Source organism: Vanessa tameamea, chromosome 4 (genome assembly GCF_037043105.1).
Source record: "Vanessa tameamea isolate UH-Manoa-2023 chromosome 4, ilVanTame1 primary haplotype, whole genome shotgun sequence".
Taxonomy (NCBI): Eukaryota; Metazoa; Arthropoda; class Insecta; order Lepidoptera; family Nymphalidae; genus Vanessa; species Vanessa tameamea.
Genome location: NC_087312.1, coordinates 1,905,244 through 1,924,152, shown reverse-complemented (window position 1 = coordinate 1,924,152; position 18,909 = coordinate 1,905,244). Strand labels below are relative to the sequence as shown.

General features: G+C 32.9%; 1 protein-coding gene across 1 annotated transcript in view; it reads left to right on the top strand.

Annotated features, from left to right (window-relative positions):
• Window positions 1-4,204: 4,204 nt before the first annotated feature.
• The window catches only part of LOC113396660 (zinc finger protein ush), a 223,885-nt gene continuing 209,180 nt past the window's right edge, over window positions 4,205-18,909 (top strand). The window contains exon 1 of the mRNA XM_026634692.2: window positions 4,205-4,373. Coding sequence (XP_026490477.1) covers window positions 4,334-4,373 — 40 coding nt within the window. The 5' untranslated portion in view covers window positions 4,205-4,333. The remainder of the gene's footprint in view (window positions 4,374-18,909) is intronic.

The following is an 18,909-nucleotide window of genomic DNA, read 5'->3' as shown; positions in this document are numbered from 1 at the left end:
TCTATTCGGGATGTTTTTTTGTCAAAGTAAAATTGTAACACGTCACGACGTGTTTACGAAAATACATCATTTTTTGGATCATTTCTGTTGTGTGAAGTTAAGATAAATTCTAACACCAGTATCAATTAAAAAGCTTAAAGCTAAATTTATTAATTGGTTATTGAAAAGCAATCTATCAAGCAGGCAGTAGACAGTCAGTAGAGTCACTTTTTAGGCCTTTCATTCTAATTTATCCAGTTGACTGCGACATATGTATGGTAAAAATGTGTGGTCAGTATTCGTTGATTTTTAAGCAAGAAATATATTTCAAATTATGGTGAAACATGGTCGACGCGAACATGTAATTTGATAAAAGTTGATTAATAAATATGTACTTGGTTGTAGGCTTTTGAGCAAGGCTGTCTGGGTAGTTACAACCGACTCATTGTGTTCCGGTTTGAAGGTTGAGTTAGTCAGTGTAACTACAGGCACAAGGGACATAACATCTTAGTTTCTGATGATATGAGAAATGATTAATATTTGTTATAGTACCATAGTAATGTCTATGGGCACTAATGCTTACTATCGGTGGGCCCATTTGCCAGTTCACGTAATAACTGTGCTATAATTTAAGAACATGTTTTCATTTTGAGCAGCAATGCGATACTGTAAGAATTGATTTCCGACAAAACGGTTGAAATGTTGATTTCCGACAAAACGGTGACGCGTCATTTTGAAACGTGTAACTTATAAATGTTTAAATTATGTTATTCTTACATATCTGTGGTAAGTTTCGAGTTTCTTCTTACGGACTACATCCAAAGGTTCCTCTTTAGATTCTAGTTGATTCTTTTGCTTATTGCTTGCAAGCCTCTTTAAAAAAGGTTCATATTTTATAGCTGTAGGTGGTAATCGATCGAAATGTCCAACTGAGCCAATATCCACCTAAGGTGAGTTGCTTGTGTTTGCACCTTGGTGTTTCAAAACTCCCTTATTATAGGGCATCGGGAAATCCTCACAGGGCAGATCTTTCCACCATCTGCACGTGCGTGGGAAGAATGATCTTGACGCACGCACGTTGGCGAGATGCCCAGCATTGACGTGGTATGGATAACATTCGCTCAGCGGCGAAGGGATCTAGTTAAATATTTCGCCTCTAATATGTCAATAAAATATGTAAATATTTTTTGCTACATAACTAATCTATAACATGAAAATGAATCAATGAATGTGTTGCTGAGCGCAAATCTCGAGGGCAGCTGCACCGATTTCGCTAATTCTTTTTTTAGAATATTCCTTAAAGTACGAGGCTTATAAAAAGTCTAAAAACAAAACTTTTCTATACTTCCATACAAACGATTTGTAATAATACTTTGCTACTATTTCAATTAGTAAGTCACACACAAACTTTAATAACATATCATAAAGTTCAAGTGTTAGTGGAGAGGTTCCAGGAAGGCAAAACAATTGTTTGACATTGGTATCGTATGAATATTGACATTAGACAAACACAAATTGTCTGTGGTAAAATGTCACTTGAAATGTAAACGTCTCCTTGATGTGCATCTATAATATTGCTAAATCTAAAAGCCAGAAAATTAAAAAAGTATTGTGTGTTTGTGACTCATTTATACTCGACATGACCCCTCCCCCCCTATTTTTTATTATAATGATGACAGAATAACAAATTAATTTATTTAGTAGGTGATATAGTAGGTAACATAACATCTTATAAACCAATATTTCAATCACCTGTAATGGGATTAACATCTTGATTGAGAAATCGTAGCCATCTTCGCCTTGCCATAATATAATGAGATATAATTTGTATATAACATTTTAAATTTTCATGTTACTTTGACTTTATGCGCCAGGTAATCAGACAAAAAATATCGTGTACCATAAAGTACTAGAATATAAATAAAACTTAATTTAGAATAAGTAAAAATAAAATGAAGTATAATAAGTAGGTAACATAATAAAAAATTTAAAATTGTGATTTTGTATAGACTATTAAAATAATTTTGGGTGTTTTATAATATTTATTTTTTGACAGAATGTAATTGTTAGCTTATTAACTTTATTTTTTCTTTTTTTATCTTACTAACCGACCCGGCGTCCCGATAAGCATATTAATATTTAATACTTTAAAAAATTAAAGAATCGACTGTTCTTCTAATCTGAATCGTAGACCTTTTAAAAGTGTAAAAGTGTTATTTACATTGTTTGGGTGTCTTACAATATTTTTAATACAGTTGTAAGAACTTTAATTTATAAAGTCACCGATACCGGCAATTGGGCATGAACCTCGAGAGGACGGTTCTTTGTAGGAATTTAATTTGCAATGGATTCCTATAATTCTAGTTCAAAATCGGTTATCAGAGATTTTTTATAAAAATTAAAGCGATTTAAAGAAAAGATGGAAGTTGTTAATTCGTAATATTTCTTTATGTTTGCGATATCAGACCTTAGATATTCGACGTTTATGAAATATGCTATATTCCAGACTCTGTCATACAGGGTTTTGGTCATAACGTAATGATATAGCTTTCCTCGATAAATGGATTATGTTTTTTTTCAAATCGGATCAGTACTTCCTGAGACTGGCGCGTACAACCAAACGAACGAACCAACTCCCCTACTTCATAATATCAGTATAGGTGTGGAAGATTGTTATTTTTAACTATGAGGTTATAATTCTCGCTTTGTCTTATTCAAATTTGGAATAAAAATTACACTACTGAGGTTAAAAAAATACGGAACGAAATTTATAATATCGAATTATAAATAATTAATTTTCTCATCTGAAGTAGTTTTCTTGTTATCTTTTTTATTATCTTAGATGAGTCGAAAACTGTAAACAAATATATGATTAAATTATTGCTAAATCGCATCAGGCAAGCAATTAACGCAATTAATAAGTAAGGCATTCTTGAATGACTCGAATTTTCGGAATATGCCTCTCCGATCGTTTCAGTACTGGTTAAAGCGGTGTAGGTTGGTCAGGTCGTGTGCTGATTACTGAGTGACTGTTATTAAACAATCACTTGTAGAAATTACCGTCTTTACCATAACACGGGGCACGTGCCCAGGGCCCCCATCCTGAAGGGGGCCCGAAGAAACAACAATTTCTCTCACACGTTTGTGTACACGTTGACAGCTATGTATATTTTCGAAATTGCCATATTTGTAAGAAATCTTTATTAAAAGTTGAAAGCTATAGACGTGCTCTTCATGATAGAAATAGATATGCTATGGCTATAAGATTTATACAATCTTCCCATCAGATTCTTAAGAATTTACGAAAATTACAGCACCGTTTATTTGAAACTTAACTTAAAACTATTAGGCAAATTATTTCTACACGGTAGACGATTTCAAAATTTATTTTTTATAATAATTTCATTTTTATTTTGTTAGATGTTTAATTTTAGTAAATATCTAGCAGACGGGCCCCACATTCATGTGTGCCCAAGGGCCCCAGCACAGCTCGAGACAGCTCTGCTTGTAGAATAATATTCACTTCCAACGATAAATATATATATTTTTATATAGTTAGGCAAACTTGTAAATATGTCATCTGATGCTTAGGTCACCACTGACCATAGTCATTGGCCTTGTCCGATATATTAATCATCCCTTATGTAGCGCATCGAGCTACCAATCCTGGGAACTCAGATGTTATGTCTCGTGTTCCTGTAGCCACAATGGCTCACTCTTCAAGCTCGAGCACAACAATACGAGTTGATTGGCGGTAGAATCTGCAACAACTTAATACATATGAATGGGTAGTTCCCACCCAGACTGGCCTGACCAAAAACTCCTGTTACCAATGCAAATAAAGCCAAATGTTTGTTTGCTATTTTTTTTTAATTTCTCAATTATTACTAAGCTTTGTTGGAAAAATCTAAGTCAATATAAATTCACCTTTTCAAATATTTCACACTACCAACTTTGAGAAACTTATTCCCTGGCCACATATCGTACAGAACTGTACAAAATGCTTTAAAAATGTCCGTTCGTTATTGAGCCTCTGTTACATAATTTTTAATACAGATTGAAAAATTTTTTTGTTTTGTAAAACCCTTTTTTCTAAAACCTAAGTCTACGACGCTACGCCTCTACGCGCTACGAGAGGGGCGGAGGGGGGTCCAAAGTGGGCGGAGCCAGACCCAGCCCTCATCTGCTTCACGAATTGGTACCGCAGAGGAAAATACGCCTCTAGACGCCAGTGTCGCTCCGACCGCCGAACGAGTCGGGTGTGTGTAACCTTAGTGCTAAGTTTACAAGGATTTTTATCGTGTTTAGTGCTGTGTGTGACATGTTGGGAGGGACGGGTGCACCGTGCTAGGACATGTCGCGAAGGAAACAGAGCAATCCCAAGCCTTTAAAACGTAAGCAAACTTCTATTCAAACGTTTAAAAAAAGTAGAGTTAGTAACTATTCATAGAAATGCCGTTCAGAAATATTTTTAAAACTAAGTTTTTAAACTTACAAAAGTACGCTAAATTACTAAGAATTGCTCATAAATAACCATATTGAATGATGAATTGACATAATTAAAATGAAACATATGTTCGGTTTAACTTTGCCGGTAAAGTTTTCCAGTCGACTACACATTATCTTAAATTGCGGTTTGAATTAATGATACATTCATGTTGATCAATAAGCAATTATACAAATATAATACGTATTACAATAGCAATATGGTATAAATTGAAATATTTGGATGACGATCAGAAAAAATAATATTATACAATATTTGCGTAATTTTAATGTATAACGCACTACTCGTACAGTTCATATAGGGATCAATAATGACAAGAATACATTATATATACATTTAACTATGCATATATATATATACTTTGCTATATAATAATAATATATTTTTTTTATTAATAATTTATTAGACACAATGTGAATGTGTTGTATTGTTGTGCTTGCGTCGTTTATATATTTCGTGAATTTCTGTTCGATGGCTGCGCAGGAGATATTACAGAGATCAAGCATGCGCACAAACACGTCCACTCTACGCTCTCTCATAATAATTCTGCTATAGAAATTAGTGTTATTACTAACTGAGACAGCCTTATTTTAAATAGTCTCGATATTCAAACTAACGATTTGAACTCGGGACCACGGAATCGCAGCCTTATAAATCTAAGCCTACGAGGTAATAAGCGAATAAAATGAGCTATAGCGCTCAAATTATATCAATCCAGTGTCCACACTAATGATGCTGTTACTATTTGATCGCCTTTATATAAAGTATTTTATATGTAAAGTATTGTATGACTTGCTTGATAATCTGTCATTTTCACCTGAACGGAACATGTTAAATTTTGACATACGTCAAAAATGTCGTCACTCTTAAAAAAAAATTTAAAAGGCAAGAGAATATGGTCATACATGCTTAACCGTTCCAATTATATATGATTAATTTATTAGTTTGTTAGTACTCATATCTCACACAAATTATTATTTTACACATAACGATAAGACATTATTAAATAAATAAGTTTTCTTATATATTAAAACACTAATACAATACTGGCAAGTGTACCAGTGTGTGATTTTTCAACTACATTTAATAATTAACATAAAAGGTAAATTTTAATATTTTGTGTAGTAGTTCAAAATTGAATGAATCTTTGAGTTTTGTTTTGATAAATTTCAAAAGTCAATATGCTTTTTGCATTTGATCATTGAGGGTTCCGTACTAATGGACATTGTTTATTGTTATTATCATTTATATGATAGCAGTCATGGTTACAAGTATTATGTAAAAATAATAGACTAACTATTACGTGTCAAAAATATCGAATGTCAGACAGACGGCGATGGCTTAAGAATAGGGTTCCATAGTTTTTTACACATAGAATTTGGAATAAGGAGTAACTGTAATAAAGAACGGTACATGTCTCTCAATTGTATTGTTTATATATGTATATATATAAAACTAAATCATTAATTTACTAGACATTTAAGGGGTATTTATTATGGATTTATAGAGGGCTGATTTTAATTCTTAGTTGTTAGATTTCATAATTATTAGTCGCATGTTCGACTCTGACCTTGCTATCGTCCTGATTCCAAATCAATTTACCTAAAAAAAGTTCAAGAATTAAATACATTCAAGCATTACCCTTGAAATCGTATAATTGTAAAAATATATTAATACACAGATATTCTACCGCCAATAAGAGATACTTAGTATTATTATTGTGTTCCGGCTTGAGGGATGAGTGAGCCATTTTAACTAAAAACATATTAGTTCCCAAGGTTGGTGGTGCGTTGGCGACGTAAGGAATGGTTAATATGTCTGTAGACAATGATACCGTCCGTTTACCTACATCATAAAAAATACACGGTTTCAATCATGTCAAATAAAAATTGGATTTGATGAATTATAAACATAAGTTTAAGTATTATATATATTTATAGTTTGGTATTTGGCTCAGATTTAAACCTATAATCTCCTTACGGAATTCAATGAGCTATCTCGACTATGTCACCGGTGACGATGGAAAAATATATAATTAATATTGTTTATGTTAAAACTGGTTTTAATCGTTTTTTTTTCTAGAAATTTAGTTTGTGGTAGTGACTAATTATTTATTGTGAATACAATATAATAGTAGGTACAATTTTTGTTATCTTCTATACTAATAATATTATAAAAACGAAAGTGAGTCCGTCTGTTTGTAACTCTTTCACGGCCTAGCCAAATCAATTCAAATCAAATCAAAATATACTTTATTCATGTTTTACAAGCACTTTTGAATCGTCATTTAACAGACTTTATTAAGTGAAGCTACCAGCGGTTCGGAATGTACATTCTACCGAGAAGAAACGGCAAGAAACTCTTTTTCAACATCTAAAAATACAGTCATGTTATTTTAGTATGCAGCAAAGAGCCGGATTTGATTAAATTTTGGTATGAAGCAAGCTTGAATCCCAAGAAAGGACATGAGCTACTTTTTTATGCCTAACTCCTGACGACTAACATCGAAAACTCTAGCGAATCCGCAGGCATATCGTGGAGGTAGTGTATTGAAATGTTGAACACCAGTCATAAGTATTAAGATTTTTTTAACGTATATAATAAATTTCGTAACTACAGATTATTAATTAATTATTTGATAATTATAAAACAAACAAACACCCGATTACCTTTTTTTTTGAGAATTAGTAGCAACGATATTAATAGATAAAAAAATTGGTTCATGTTACGAAAACTATTTTGTGAATAGGTAAAAATGTTATAAATAAACATTTAAATATTTTATTTCAAATAATTCGTCTTTTATATTTTTGGCTTAATAGGTTAAAAATTAAGATAACAGGTCATTGCTCCTTCCTCAACATCTGTAGAACGATTTTTCCTTGAATACATGAGTCAAGGTATCGATAGATTCGGTTTTATAATGACTCGTACGAATTAATTGAATAACAAAAGTCCCCGATTCACGTATAATTCCTAAACGCATAAAATATAGGAAAACAAATTTAATGAACTTGTACGAAATTAGTTGTTTTCAGTTAAATGTATTTTTAATCTTTATATGTATTTGTAAGTCTTCCTTTTTTGTAGGATTGAATGTAAACACTAAACTCCTAAAAGGCTAGAGCGTTTTCGATTAGATGCAGTAGATGGCGCTACTGACGTACTTTCGGTGGTTTAAAAAAAAAAACTTATATTAAAACTAAATCGACACATCTTATATCGTAACGAAGTCGGGACTTGCAGTCTGTGTATGCTAAAATTTGTAAACTTAGAATATAAATTTGAATGACAAATATATAAAACTTCGTTTGTATGTTACATTAACCGTACCATATAGTAGAAATTTTGCACAGTCACATATAAATTCTTGGGTATCATGCACGAGGGATGCGCTTTCGAATCTCGCAATTTAAAATAATTAATTATTGATAATTATTTATCTCGTTCGTGTAAGCAAAATATAACTCGAATGTTGCTGCTATCAATATGTTATTAAAGAGAAAGTTCATAAGATAATGATTTCGTTGGTAACAACGTAATGTCAAGGTGACAAAGAATACAAGGTATATTCATACAAGTTGTACTCCCGACATCGGTCGTACTGACGTTATTTTTTAATCAAAGAATTATCGACACAACTAACTATACTTTAATACATGTAGTAACCAATGATGATCAAAATAATTAACTGCTCCTTTAATTACCTATCGGTAAGCCTAATATTTCAATATCAAAGATCAAAGATGTTCAATCAAATATATTTAATTTTTAGCTGCGTTTATGTACTTATATTATAAATTAAATTAATATTATAATAATATTTAATTAAAAAAAAGTATAACATTCCTTCAAATTAACTTCTAATTAAGTTTAAATGTTATAAGCATAAATTATAATTAATTGATGACTATATCAAAACTATTATTATATTAAGTTATATCAAAATCGGTAAAGTGTTAATTCAGTTCAATAGATGGTCAATTTTTCCGTTTACAAAATAAGGTCCGTTTACAAATAATGTTTTTTTTAAATGTCACATGGTACTTTTATTTATTCTCATGTAAGTATCCGAATGAACTGCGGGCCATATTTCGGTCATAGCTCTGCAAAAGTGTATACGCAAACACGCATGATACGATGGGGTCCTACATTCACGAAGACACATAATACCTAAACTATCGGTTTAAATACACGACTTCTTAACTCCGAACTATGAGCTATATAGATAAAAAAAAAACATTTATTATATAAGTCAAATCACATTTGAATTTAGAACTTTTGACAAGTTTGTCCGAATAAATATCAAATCAAGTAACTTGTTTTCGTACTAAAACAAACAAACGAATTATACAACTTAACACTATTAGTATGATTGATGTAGATATTTTTTTTTATTTATACGAACGATTCAAAGTGCGGGTTCAATACACGCTTATCTATCTATTCACGTATTCTTTGATTGTTTATTTATTAAGCTGTGGCGATAGCTCGGTTATTATATCGTGGAAAAGACCAGGGGGCGAATTCTACTAACAAATTTAGACTTTATCGCAATGGAATCGAAACGCAATCGTTGCAGTTTAAGCGAACTATTCTGAAAACGTAACGAAGGTCGAAGTTGAATCGGAAACGTATCGTTATTGTTATGGATAAATTAGCAGAATTAGTCCCCGATTAAGAATCAATTGAGGTTTATTTTTGTGAGAAATAGACGTTCAATCGAAATAGAATTTGGAATGTGTTATTTATGTATTTATTACTTATTTATTGAAAACGTTACACCGTCAACTTATTAATAAATACTTAAAATTAATATCTGTTGGTAACATTCAAAGTGATACGTCTTTAAAGGTATAAATAAGTAGAATTTCCCCCAGTTTTGAGACCAAGATTTCGATATTGTTTTTGTTATTGGATTTATAATTGATAATTGTTTGGTAATTTAACCTCAATGGCTCTTGTCGGGTAGTGTTGAATAAGTCGCAACTTCGTTTCTAGCTTCTGGCAATAGCATAATACCTACTCCTGGTAAGTTTTCTCGCATAACTGTTGGGCACAGAGAAATCAGGGATTAATAAGCTAGTGTTCCTTGAAAATATTTATTATCATTAGTTTGCGTGTGTATCGTAATTGGAAAGGAAGAAACGCTTAAGCGCCAAAACGGTGCTTTCGGGAAATGAGGTTTAAATTGATTACTTTAAATCCTATTTTCCATTGTAGATATGTATTTTATTTCTGTATTTGGATCAACAAAAGTTGTTTATAACATTTATTCAATTTGCACTGTCAATTACAGAAGAACGCATAATTATTGACTTTAATAAGGCAAAAATTTGCTTAAAATAATTAATTAATTTGTTAATCATTTGTAGGGACGCCTATAAGCAAAAATATATATAATAATTATTTGTACTATATAAAAATAGAATAAACGAAAATTCAATTTTTTAAAGTACATCATCACACAACCAATGTCCAGTGTGTGTTTGTTATTTTCTTATGGAGATGGTTTTTATTATCTGTGTTAAACCGTGAAAATTTATTAAATCTTTATACTGAAAATTTGTATGAAAGGCATGGTTCCTGAATCGCGCTAGCGTTTGGTTCGCCCCAATATATATATATAGGCTTCCGACAGTGAAACTATAATGTTGGCGTTATTCAAACTTTGAGTGTTATTGCCACTACCACGTGGTGATAACAATTGTCAACCGGAACTACAGGAATGGTTTTTTGGATTGTATGTGTTCAACTGTGTTAAATCTCACCGCTAGATGGCTCTGTAGCCGATTCATTTATTTCTAATTCTACTGATTGACTTAATAATTTATTACATACAGTACCCTGCAGGTCGGCATGATGGCATGCAGATCGAAGTCTGCTGGGTTCTGTAGTATAATGAACCGTATCCTAGATAATTTTAGTATTTGATTACTATGACATGAGTTCATAGATTAATAAATGAAATACTTATGTATATTAAATATTTTTTTATATCATATACACAGATCGTAAAAACTTGGTTCGCTTGGTAGGACTTTTTGTAAACCCGTCTGTGTACTGCTAAAAAATCTAGGTAATTAGTATTGTTGGTTACGGCTACGTTTGATTGAGCCAGAGTACTTTTAACAGTCGGTGGCGCATGACAGAGTGTTCAATACTTCTTACAGCGCCAATGTCTATGGACGGTGGGGACTAAGCCAGCCAGTTCGCTTACATATAACAGGTGTTTTGATTATGGTATAATAGTGACCTTACTATCAAGCTTCGATACAGTGGCCAATCTCAACAGAGTCGGAACTGTACTAGAAATATTATTGTTTAAAATGTGTACGCAAACATTATTGCAGCATGTAATCTGGACACTAGAAAGTGTTCCTTGATGTTTGAGTTAATCCAGATATGACGTCACGGAAGCAATATATATCTACAGATTTGAAGGTACCTTTCTCAGTAGTCTACCAGGGCAAAGGAACATCAAGTAGATTGACATAAATAAAATGTAATTGATCATTATATTTATTTTTCTTATAATCCCAATTATGTTTTGTGTGTTCATCCCTTAATATTCGACTTATTTTTGATTAAGTTCTATTAACGTTCTCTATTGTAGTCACTGTAATGATACTGTTTGTTTCCAAAATAAATTACTTCAACACGGATTCAAAGGTGATCAGCGTTCTGTGATAAATCGAGAAAAATAATATGGACTTGTCATTTAATTTAGACGATAAACGGACAAACACGCGGTATCAGCTAAGTTGATAGCCGGTCGCTTATCAAGTTTGCTTTCACTACGATTTAAAAATACGAATACTTAGCTGAGTGATAGCATCGGAAACTTATGACCGTTTCTTATCGGTGAATTCATATTTAATGGAATCATACGTTATTATTAAGCGTTTACAAGTTTAAATTTTACTTAATCAACTACTAGTACGATGGTTGTATACTTTGTATTTGGCTTAAAAATGGCTGCATGGTAGGATTCCTTTGCCAGTTTAAAATAAATTTAAAAAAAACAAATGTCAAAATGAAATTAACATTCACCTTTAAAATATGGCGACTCACAGTCGTGTTAAAAGTAATTGTATATCTAAACCCGACAACGTTAAAATCGCGCTGGGACAAGTTATAAAATATTCTTGTCGGAGGTCTTATGTAGCAACAATTCTATTATTTACCATTTAATAGGTAGACGATATATATATATATATATATATATTTTTTTTTTTTTAATTTAACATTTGATATAGTGTTGTAAAGAGGATGGCTGTGTTCGTGGTCGTGGTCACGTGCCCTCATTAAAAATAGGTGATATTTAACACGATGACGTGTGGCCCAGTGATTAGCAGACTTGAATATTCTTCTTCTTACCTCTGAGTTCAAACTTGGAGCAAACACAACTGAATTAATTTGTCTTTATTATTAATCTCGGGCTGAGCTGGGAAGGGTCATCTTGAGGAAATCTGCACGTGGTGTATGAGAATATTCCATGTGTCCAACCCACATTTGAGCGGCGTAGTGGAGTAAGCTCCAAACAAAAGGGAGGAGGAGACTCATAGGATATTTACATGAAGTTACTTTTTTACGCTACATGTATGTTTTTGACTATTATGTATGTAACAGACTAACTACGACTCGGCTGTTTTCTCAAAATCATTTAGAAAACAGTTTCAGTTAGTTCCTTGATGTTATTAGCCACATTGTTAATATCAACAAAAAATAAGGAATGTATTCAAAAAATCGTAGTTTTTATTTCAATAAAGTCTCTATTTGACCATTTGCGTCAAAAATCACAAATAAAATGTCTATCAAAGTTTCGTTATGTTGGGTCAAATTTTTGGATAAAATTATAAATTTGATCTAAACCTGGCTTTCACTTCGAATTGAGATAGAACTAATATAAAAACTCACCAAACCACATTACGAATAACTTGCTTGTGTATAGATAACTAACAAAATAAGACTGCAACGAAAACAATGATTTGAAGTGCTTATAAATCTCGTAAAGTACATTCTGAATTAGAATTTGGTTGAATTTAACAAGCGATTGAAAACGAAAACAAACCTTGAAGACGTTAAGAGGCCGATAACATGATGTAATGGTTGCTATAACAGATTTCGTTCAATTCAGATAGTGCGTACACTCGGCCGTAATGGAGCTCAGATAACGCGATTCCCATGCGCGCGCACTATACAGTATTTTATTGACTCATCAATAGCTTGTCAGAGATTAATTGGATTTTTAACATTTTTTTTTTTAATGCGGTCTGGCAAATATGTAACCTCATGGTAAGCGATCTCCACCGCTCATAAAGCGCTATTTGCGCTGTAAAGATATTAACTACTCCTTATGTCGGCAATGTGCCGCTAATCTTGGAAGCTAAGATGATGCTAACCCCTCCAATGTCAACACAACAAAATAAGTATTGCTGTTTGATAGAATATTTGATGAGTGTGTGGTACCTACGCAGACGGGCCTGTAGAAAGCTCTACCACCATCTGAATACCACATATTAACACGTGTATATGCCTTTATAAACGAGTGCGAAAATACATAACTTTTTCTAACCTCTTAAATGCCAAATACTTTGTCAACGAGATATTCTTACAAAAAAAAAAACGGTTCAGTTTTTCTGTTTTAGTTACACAAAGGTAAATAAAAATGATTATTGCAGTGGCTGTTGTAAACATTCAATAAATAATGATGTTTTCCGTGCCTAATCGTATATCCGTTGCCCCTCAAAGAAGTTTCGCGAGCCTGGACATCCTGCGTAAATCTCGACACCTGGTGACACAGCCGAGGTATCTGCTTATTGAGTAAAAGCGGCGACATCAAAGGGGTATTGTGCGCGTACGCAAATAACGACGACGGCTGCACTATTGTGCCACAAAATTATGCTTTCCATGGAAGATTGTGCGTTTCCTGGTCATTTTGTTTCTGTATATCCTTAAAGAGGATTAATTATTGAAACGGTGAGCCTTTGCGGGTTTGTTTATGAACTGATGATCGTTACTATCTTTGGACATTCGTGTCTCGTGTAATTGAACACCGTATTGTAGGGATTCAATGAATTGCTGGGTGGTTTATGATTTAAACCAATGGAATATAGATGTTGAAACTATTGTCAGGCTATGGAATGTGAGTATTTTTAAATTGTTAGTGTATTAACTAATAATATAGACGAGATGTGAATCTTAAGCAAAGATTCGGAGTTCAAACCTGGGCATGCAATATTGAATTTCCATCTGCTTATGATTTATCTTGTGCTCGGCGTTGAAGAAAAATTTTCTGATATATATGCATATTGATAATAGTTTTTTGGATTAAAGGTGTGGTCATAGACCAGAGATGCGAATACGAATATTGCATATGAAATAACCTAAAAAGTCGTTTATGACTTTTACTGTTACACATCCGTAACGTCTTGCAAAGCCAATTTCAGGCCGGTCAATATATATTGTAGCCTTCAAAACAGTCTTAAGTACAACAAACATACCGATGCTTTCCGAAACGGTTGTAGTATTTTAATATTGACGATCCAAAAACGCTTCGTTGTGAAGTTTACTTGAACAAAATTGATTTGATTTGATTTGATGCAAGCAGGGTTCTGGCAAGCCTCCCAGAAAATATTTTTAACAGACCTGCTATGGTGTCTAACTGGTGGTCTTGACCATATCGGAGAGTGGTGACCGGGTTTTTTGAAGCCCTTGCTTGGCTTAAGACGAGTCCGGTTTAAAATATAATACAATTAAAATGTAAGTCTGATAACGTACTAATGCTGAACAAAGGTTTTTTAAGTGCCAGTATTACCACAGAAGCTTTCTTCTTTCTGATTGAGTAAATCATGTTCTAAATTAAAAAAAAAAAACACAAGAAATATATCTAGAGTATTTAGAAATAATTGATAAGAAGTTGTAATGAGGCAGATAAGCTATTTTGCAATAATTTTAAGAACACACTGTAATGATGTGTAACAACGATTGCTTATCGTTATCAGATGTTACAAGTGATGTACCGTCTATCGATATGTTTAACACACAATTTTATTATAAAAATGAATTTCGATAATAGTTATGATAAAACACAATTTATGTCATTCATTGAATCGTTTTATTGGTATTTATTTAAACATTACATAATGACCTCGTTGATCTAGTGGTTGCGGAACCCGAAGTCCTGGTTTTAATCCCCAGGTCACTAAAAAGTTATTATATTGTTTTACCGGAGTCTTGAAAGTTTACTCCCAAGATTTTAATCTATTCTAATATTATAAATGAGAAAGTAACTCTGTCTGTCTGTCGATCTTTCGAGACCATGTTCGGATCGAATTTTATATAAGGCAAGCTTGAACTCCAGGCCACAGGCATCTGTTTGGCTAATACCTAACGACGAAACCCTAAAACGCAATGCCGCGGCGACAAATAGTAAGATACTTAAACTTGTGAGAAATTTCGCTTAAAGTCTATTAAAGATTTTTTTTTTGGAATTGGAGATGCACGCCTCCGACACACGAGCACTTTTATTTGTTTAATTACTCTTTTATGTATTTTTTATCTCGTTTTAAGTGAATTATAAAATTCCTACGAGAAATAAAGCTCTTAACCTATAACATACCCGAAGCAAGTGATCGTAAAACAACTTCATCTTTAAACCTGTTACGATATCTGTGCAAGCCTTACGAAGCTACGAACTAGTCGCTAAATATATGATTGTATCACTAACGCTTAGCATGGTCACGCAGGTGGGTCTGAAGCTTAACGATACGACACCGTTGCGCATGTGTGACCGTCCATTAAGCTGAATCAAGTTTGAACGCACAGATGTGATCTTAGCTTAAAAAGTATGTTTTTCTGTTGGACGCGTGGATGTGTTAATTTCTAATACTTAAATGCAATATTGGAAGCACGCGACCGTGGGAATGAGGGTGTCACTAAAGGAGGGTTGACACCCCACGACAATACGGTTGAAATGACCCGTTACGCGTTGAGACTTGGAATTTACAAGTTATAAGTGTTAAAATGGATTTAAGTCTATGAGTAATATTTTATATGTTTTATTTTTCATTATATTATTTAAATAAAAGCATACAGATTATTCTTATGATTTAGGTAACTTGTATTTTATTTTATTCTTAGACGAGTTACTTCGACCAACCAACTTCGACCCAGAGTTAAACAAGTGGCGTCATTTTGAGATCTGTCTGAAATCTGAAAGGGTTTTCAGCGACTATTTCTTCTTTTTTCGAAAATAGAATGTAGGGGAAAAGTCGAAACGTCGAAACGTAATTTAATTAAATATATTTACTATCCCAAATATGTGAGGCAATTGTAAAGCTATTTATTATCCTTTGTAATCTAGGGAAAGGAGGAGAAAATAAATTGTATGACTACTTCATTGTTTTCTCCTCCAAAATAGTCTTGAAAAGTTTTATACGTTTTCAATCATTTCCACAGGCGACTCTAAACCGCTGATCTGTTCAGACTCGGTATATCTTTATATGTATGTGGATGAAGCTTTATTTCTGTATAAATTATCTCGTGACCATAGATCATTTGGCTGATTCTATAACTCATTCATTCCTGATGCAAGGAAACGTTGTATCAGATCGAATTCAGTCTCACATATATGAAGCACTAAGGGGGATTGGTGGAATAACCTCCAAACCGTATCTGTAATAGGAAACATTAGCCCAGTGATTAATTTATAAAAACTACTAATATTTGGTTTTTAAGGTAACAGTAAGTTAATTTTCCACCAAAAGTATATACACTTTTCGAAATTTAAATAGTATAATTTACGTGTATTATACGAATAAAGAACTCCTCTAGAATCTCTCTGTTTATTGACGAAAACCGCATTAAAATCCGTTGCGTAGTTTAAAAGATTCAAGCCTACAGACGGCGGGAAGCGACTTTGTTTTATGCTATGTAAAGATAATACATTAAAAATAAACTTTATACAATTTAAACTTATTGAACCTTGTTACTCATTGATTTCTCGATAAAATAATTACTCATAATTTAGTCAGACTAAAATATGTAGTTGACAAAGGATTTTGCAGACTAATTACCGCTAAATAATATATAACCGTCTCTATTATTTAAAATTATTTGAGAGAGACAGATATAACATTTTTTTTTGTTTTTGTCAAACGTGTGTGTCATAATCAATGTTTTCTAAATGTAACAGCATAACAGTAACAGCCTGTAATTGTCCCACTACTGGGCTAAGTCAATTCCACTATGCTCTTCCAATGCAGCTTGGGTATCTCACGATGTTGTTTTTCACTGCCGATCACGATATGAATTATCAACACAAATTAATCACATGAAAATTCAGTAGTGCCTGGGTTTGAAACCGCAATCATCGGTTAATATTCACGCGTTCTAACCACTCGGCCTTTACGGCTCGTATGGTCCTAATTCGACCATATTAGTAACTATTCATTGTAATTTCGATTTTGTGTCTAACTGTAAATTATCTGTGTGTTATTCCTTTCGGTGACTTTCCTTCATTTTTGTGTGTGCTGGGAGAAATCTCTTCAGGCATAAGCTGTGACTAGTTCTCTTAGACATGTATATGCTTTTATTTTTCTAGGACGTACAATAAAGTGTTAAATAAAAAAAATTAAATTGTAAGTTTGATCTCTGTTTCTCTCTTATTTCAAATTTATTTTTTATACCAAATACAAGCAATAAAACTGTCAAAGGTTTATTCATAGGTCAATCGCATGATGTTTAATTAGTGCCCAAAGCCAACTCTTGTATATTGAAACAGGACACGTTTTTATTAAAAACTTAATTACGAGTAACAAATTAAAATGCACGAATTTTGTATATTTAATAAATATTTGAACAATTAAAATCTAGACGATCAAGGCCTCGATTAATTCGATATTCGACGTATACCACAAATAAATACATTCAAATCTGACCCTTATCGTCTGCTTAATACGAGTGACAATACGTTGATATGTATTGACATCTATGAAACAGATATCGCGATGTATTCCCATCTAGATAAAAGTTTTAGCGAATAGATAACATTTATCGGGTGGATTAAAATCGTTCGGATATCCAACTGATTATGATCTAGATAACCTAACGTTGATAGTCAAAGCCCGATTTAAAACACTAAATAGTACAGGCGCAGGTGGTGATTATTTAATTATATTTGTGCTCGTTTCTAGGTGATCACTCATTTATACCAATTATTCTGCCATTCAACAGCAATACTTTGTAGTTTCTTATGGTTTCGGTTCAATATGCAAGCCCTACCCAGGTAGGTACTACCCACTCATTAGATATTGTACCGCCAAACAGCAGTACTCAGTAATGTTGTGTTGCGGTTTGAAAGGTGAGTGAGCCAGTGTAACTACAGGCACAAGGGACATAACGTCTTAGTTTCCAAAGTTTGTGTCGCATCGCGTAAGGAATGAATAACATTTCTTAAAGCATTATTGTCTTTGGGCGGTAGTGACCACCTTCAGGTCGCCCATTTGATCGTCCGCTTATTTATATTATATATTTGGTTACAAATGTGTGAAATCGAGTGAGCCAGTGTAATTATAGTTACCACACAGCATCTTGTTCGCGTGGGCGGTGCATCGATGATGTTAAAAGTAACAATGAGATACTTCTTGTATACTAATAATTTGCAAATCTAATATAAAAAAATAGGGTTGTCTATCATACTCTGCTCTGTCAGATTTTTTAAGGCTTTTAATACAGTCGACCATCGTTCTTTACTACGAATTTTGTTCTCTTATATTTTATTTCTAAATTGTTTTTACATTTGATATGACAGTAAGTCATACTAGCCATATAAGCATAGATGTTTAGACTTCGAATCGGTTGCTGTTTGCTGGCGTTTTCCAAGGAGGTATTATATCTCCATTTTTATTCTTACTCTTTTTTATATTTATAAATGTCACTAATTCAATCTGAATCAATATAAACACCTGTTTGCAGACGATATTCATCTGTATGCTCAGGCTGAGCTAAATGGATTAGGAGAAACAATTGCTGAGCTGAAAAATGTTTTATGTCTCAGGACTAGACTGATCTAATAGATTTGGTGTTCCTATCACCTCAGTCGATCATCATCATGAATATTAGAATTGTAATATGTATACGAAGACAATTAATTCGCCTGTAGGTGTACGTAATTTAATCTTAGAAAAACACGCCACAGGCTTGTAATTTGATCAATATCCACTCCTAAAATTGCGCCAGAAGGGATTTTGTGATAGCGTCCGTGATCGATGCTTTCACATATCTACATATGTAGATAACAAACTTTATCTTTGAAAAGATTACGTTTTCGCTAACGACGTTTAAAAACCGAACCAACGGATTTGTGTTACGTCCTTGAGTGATCCATTCCTAAATATACCTAGATAAAATTGGATAAC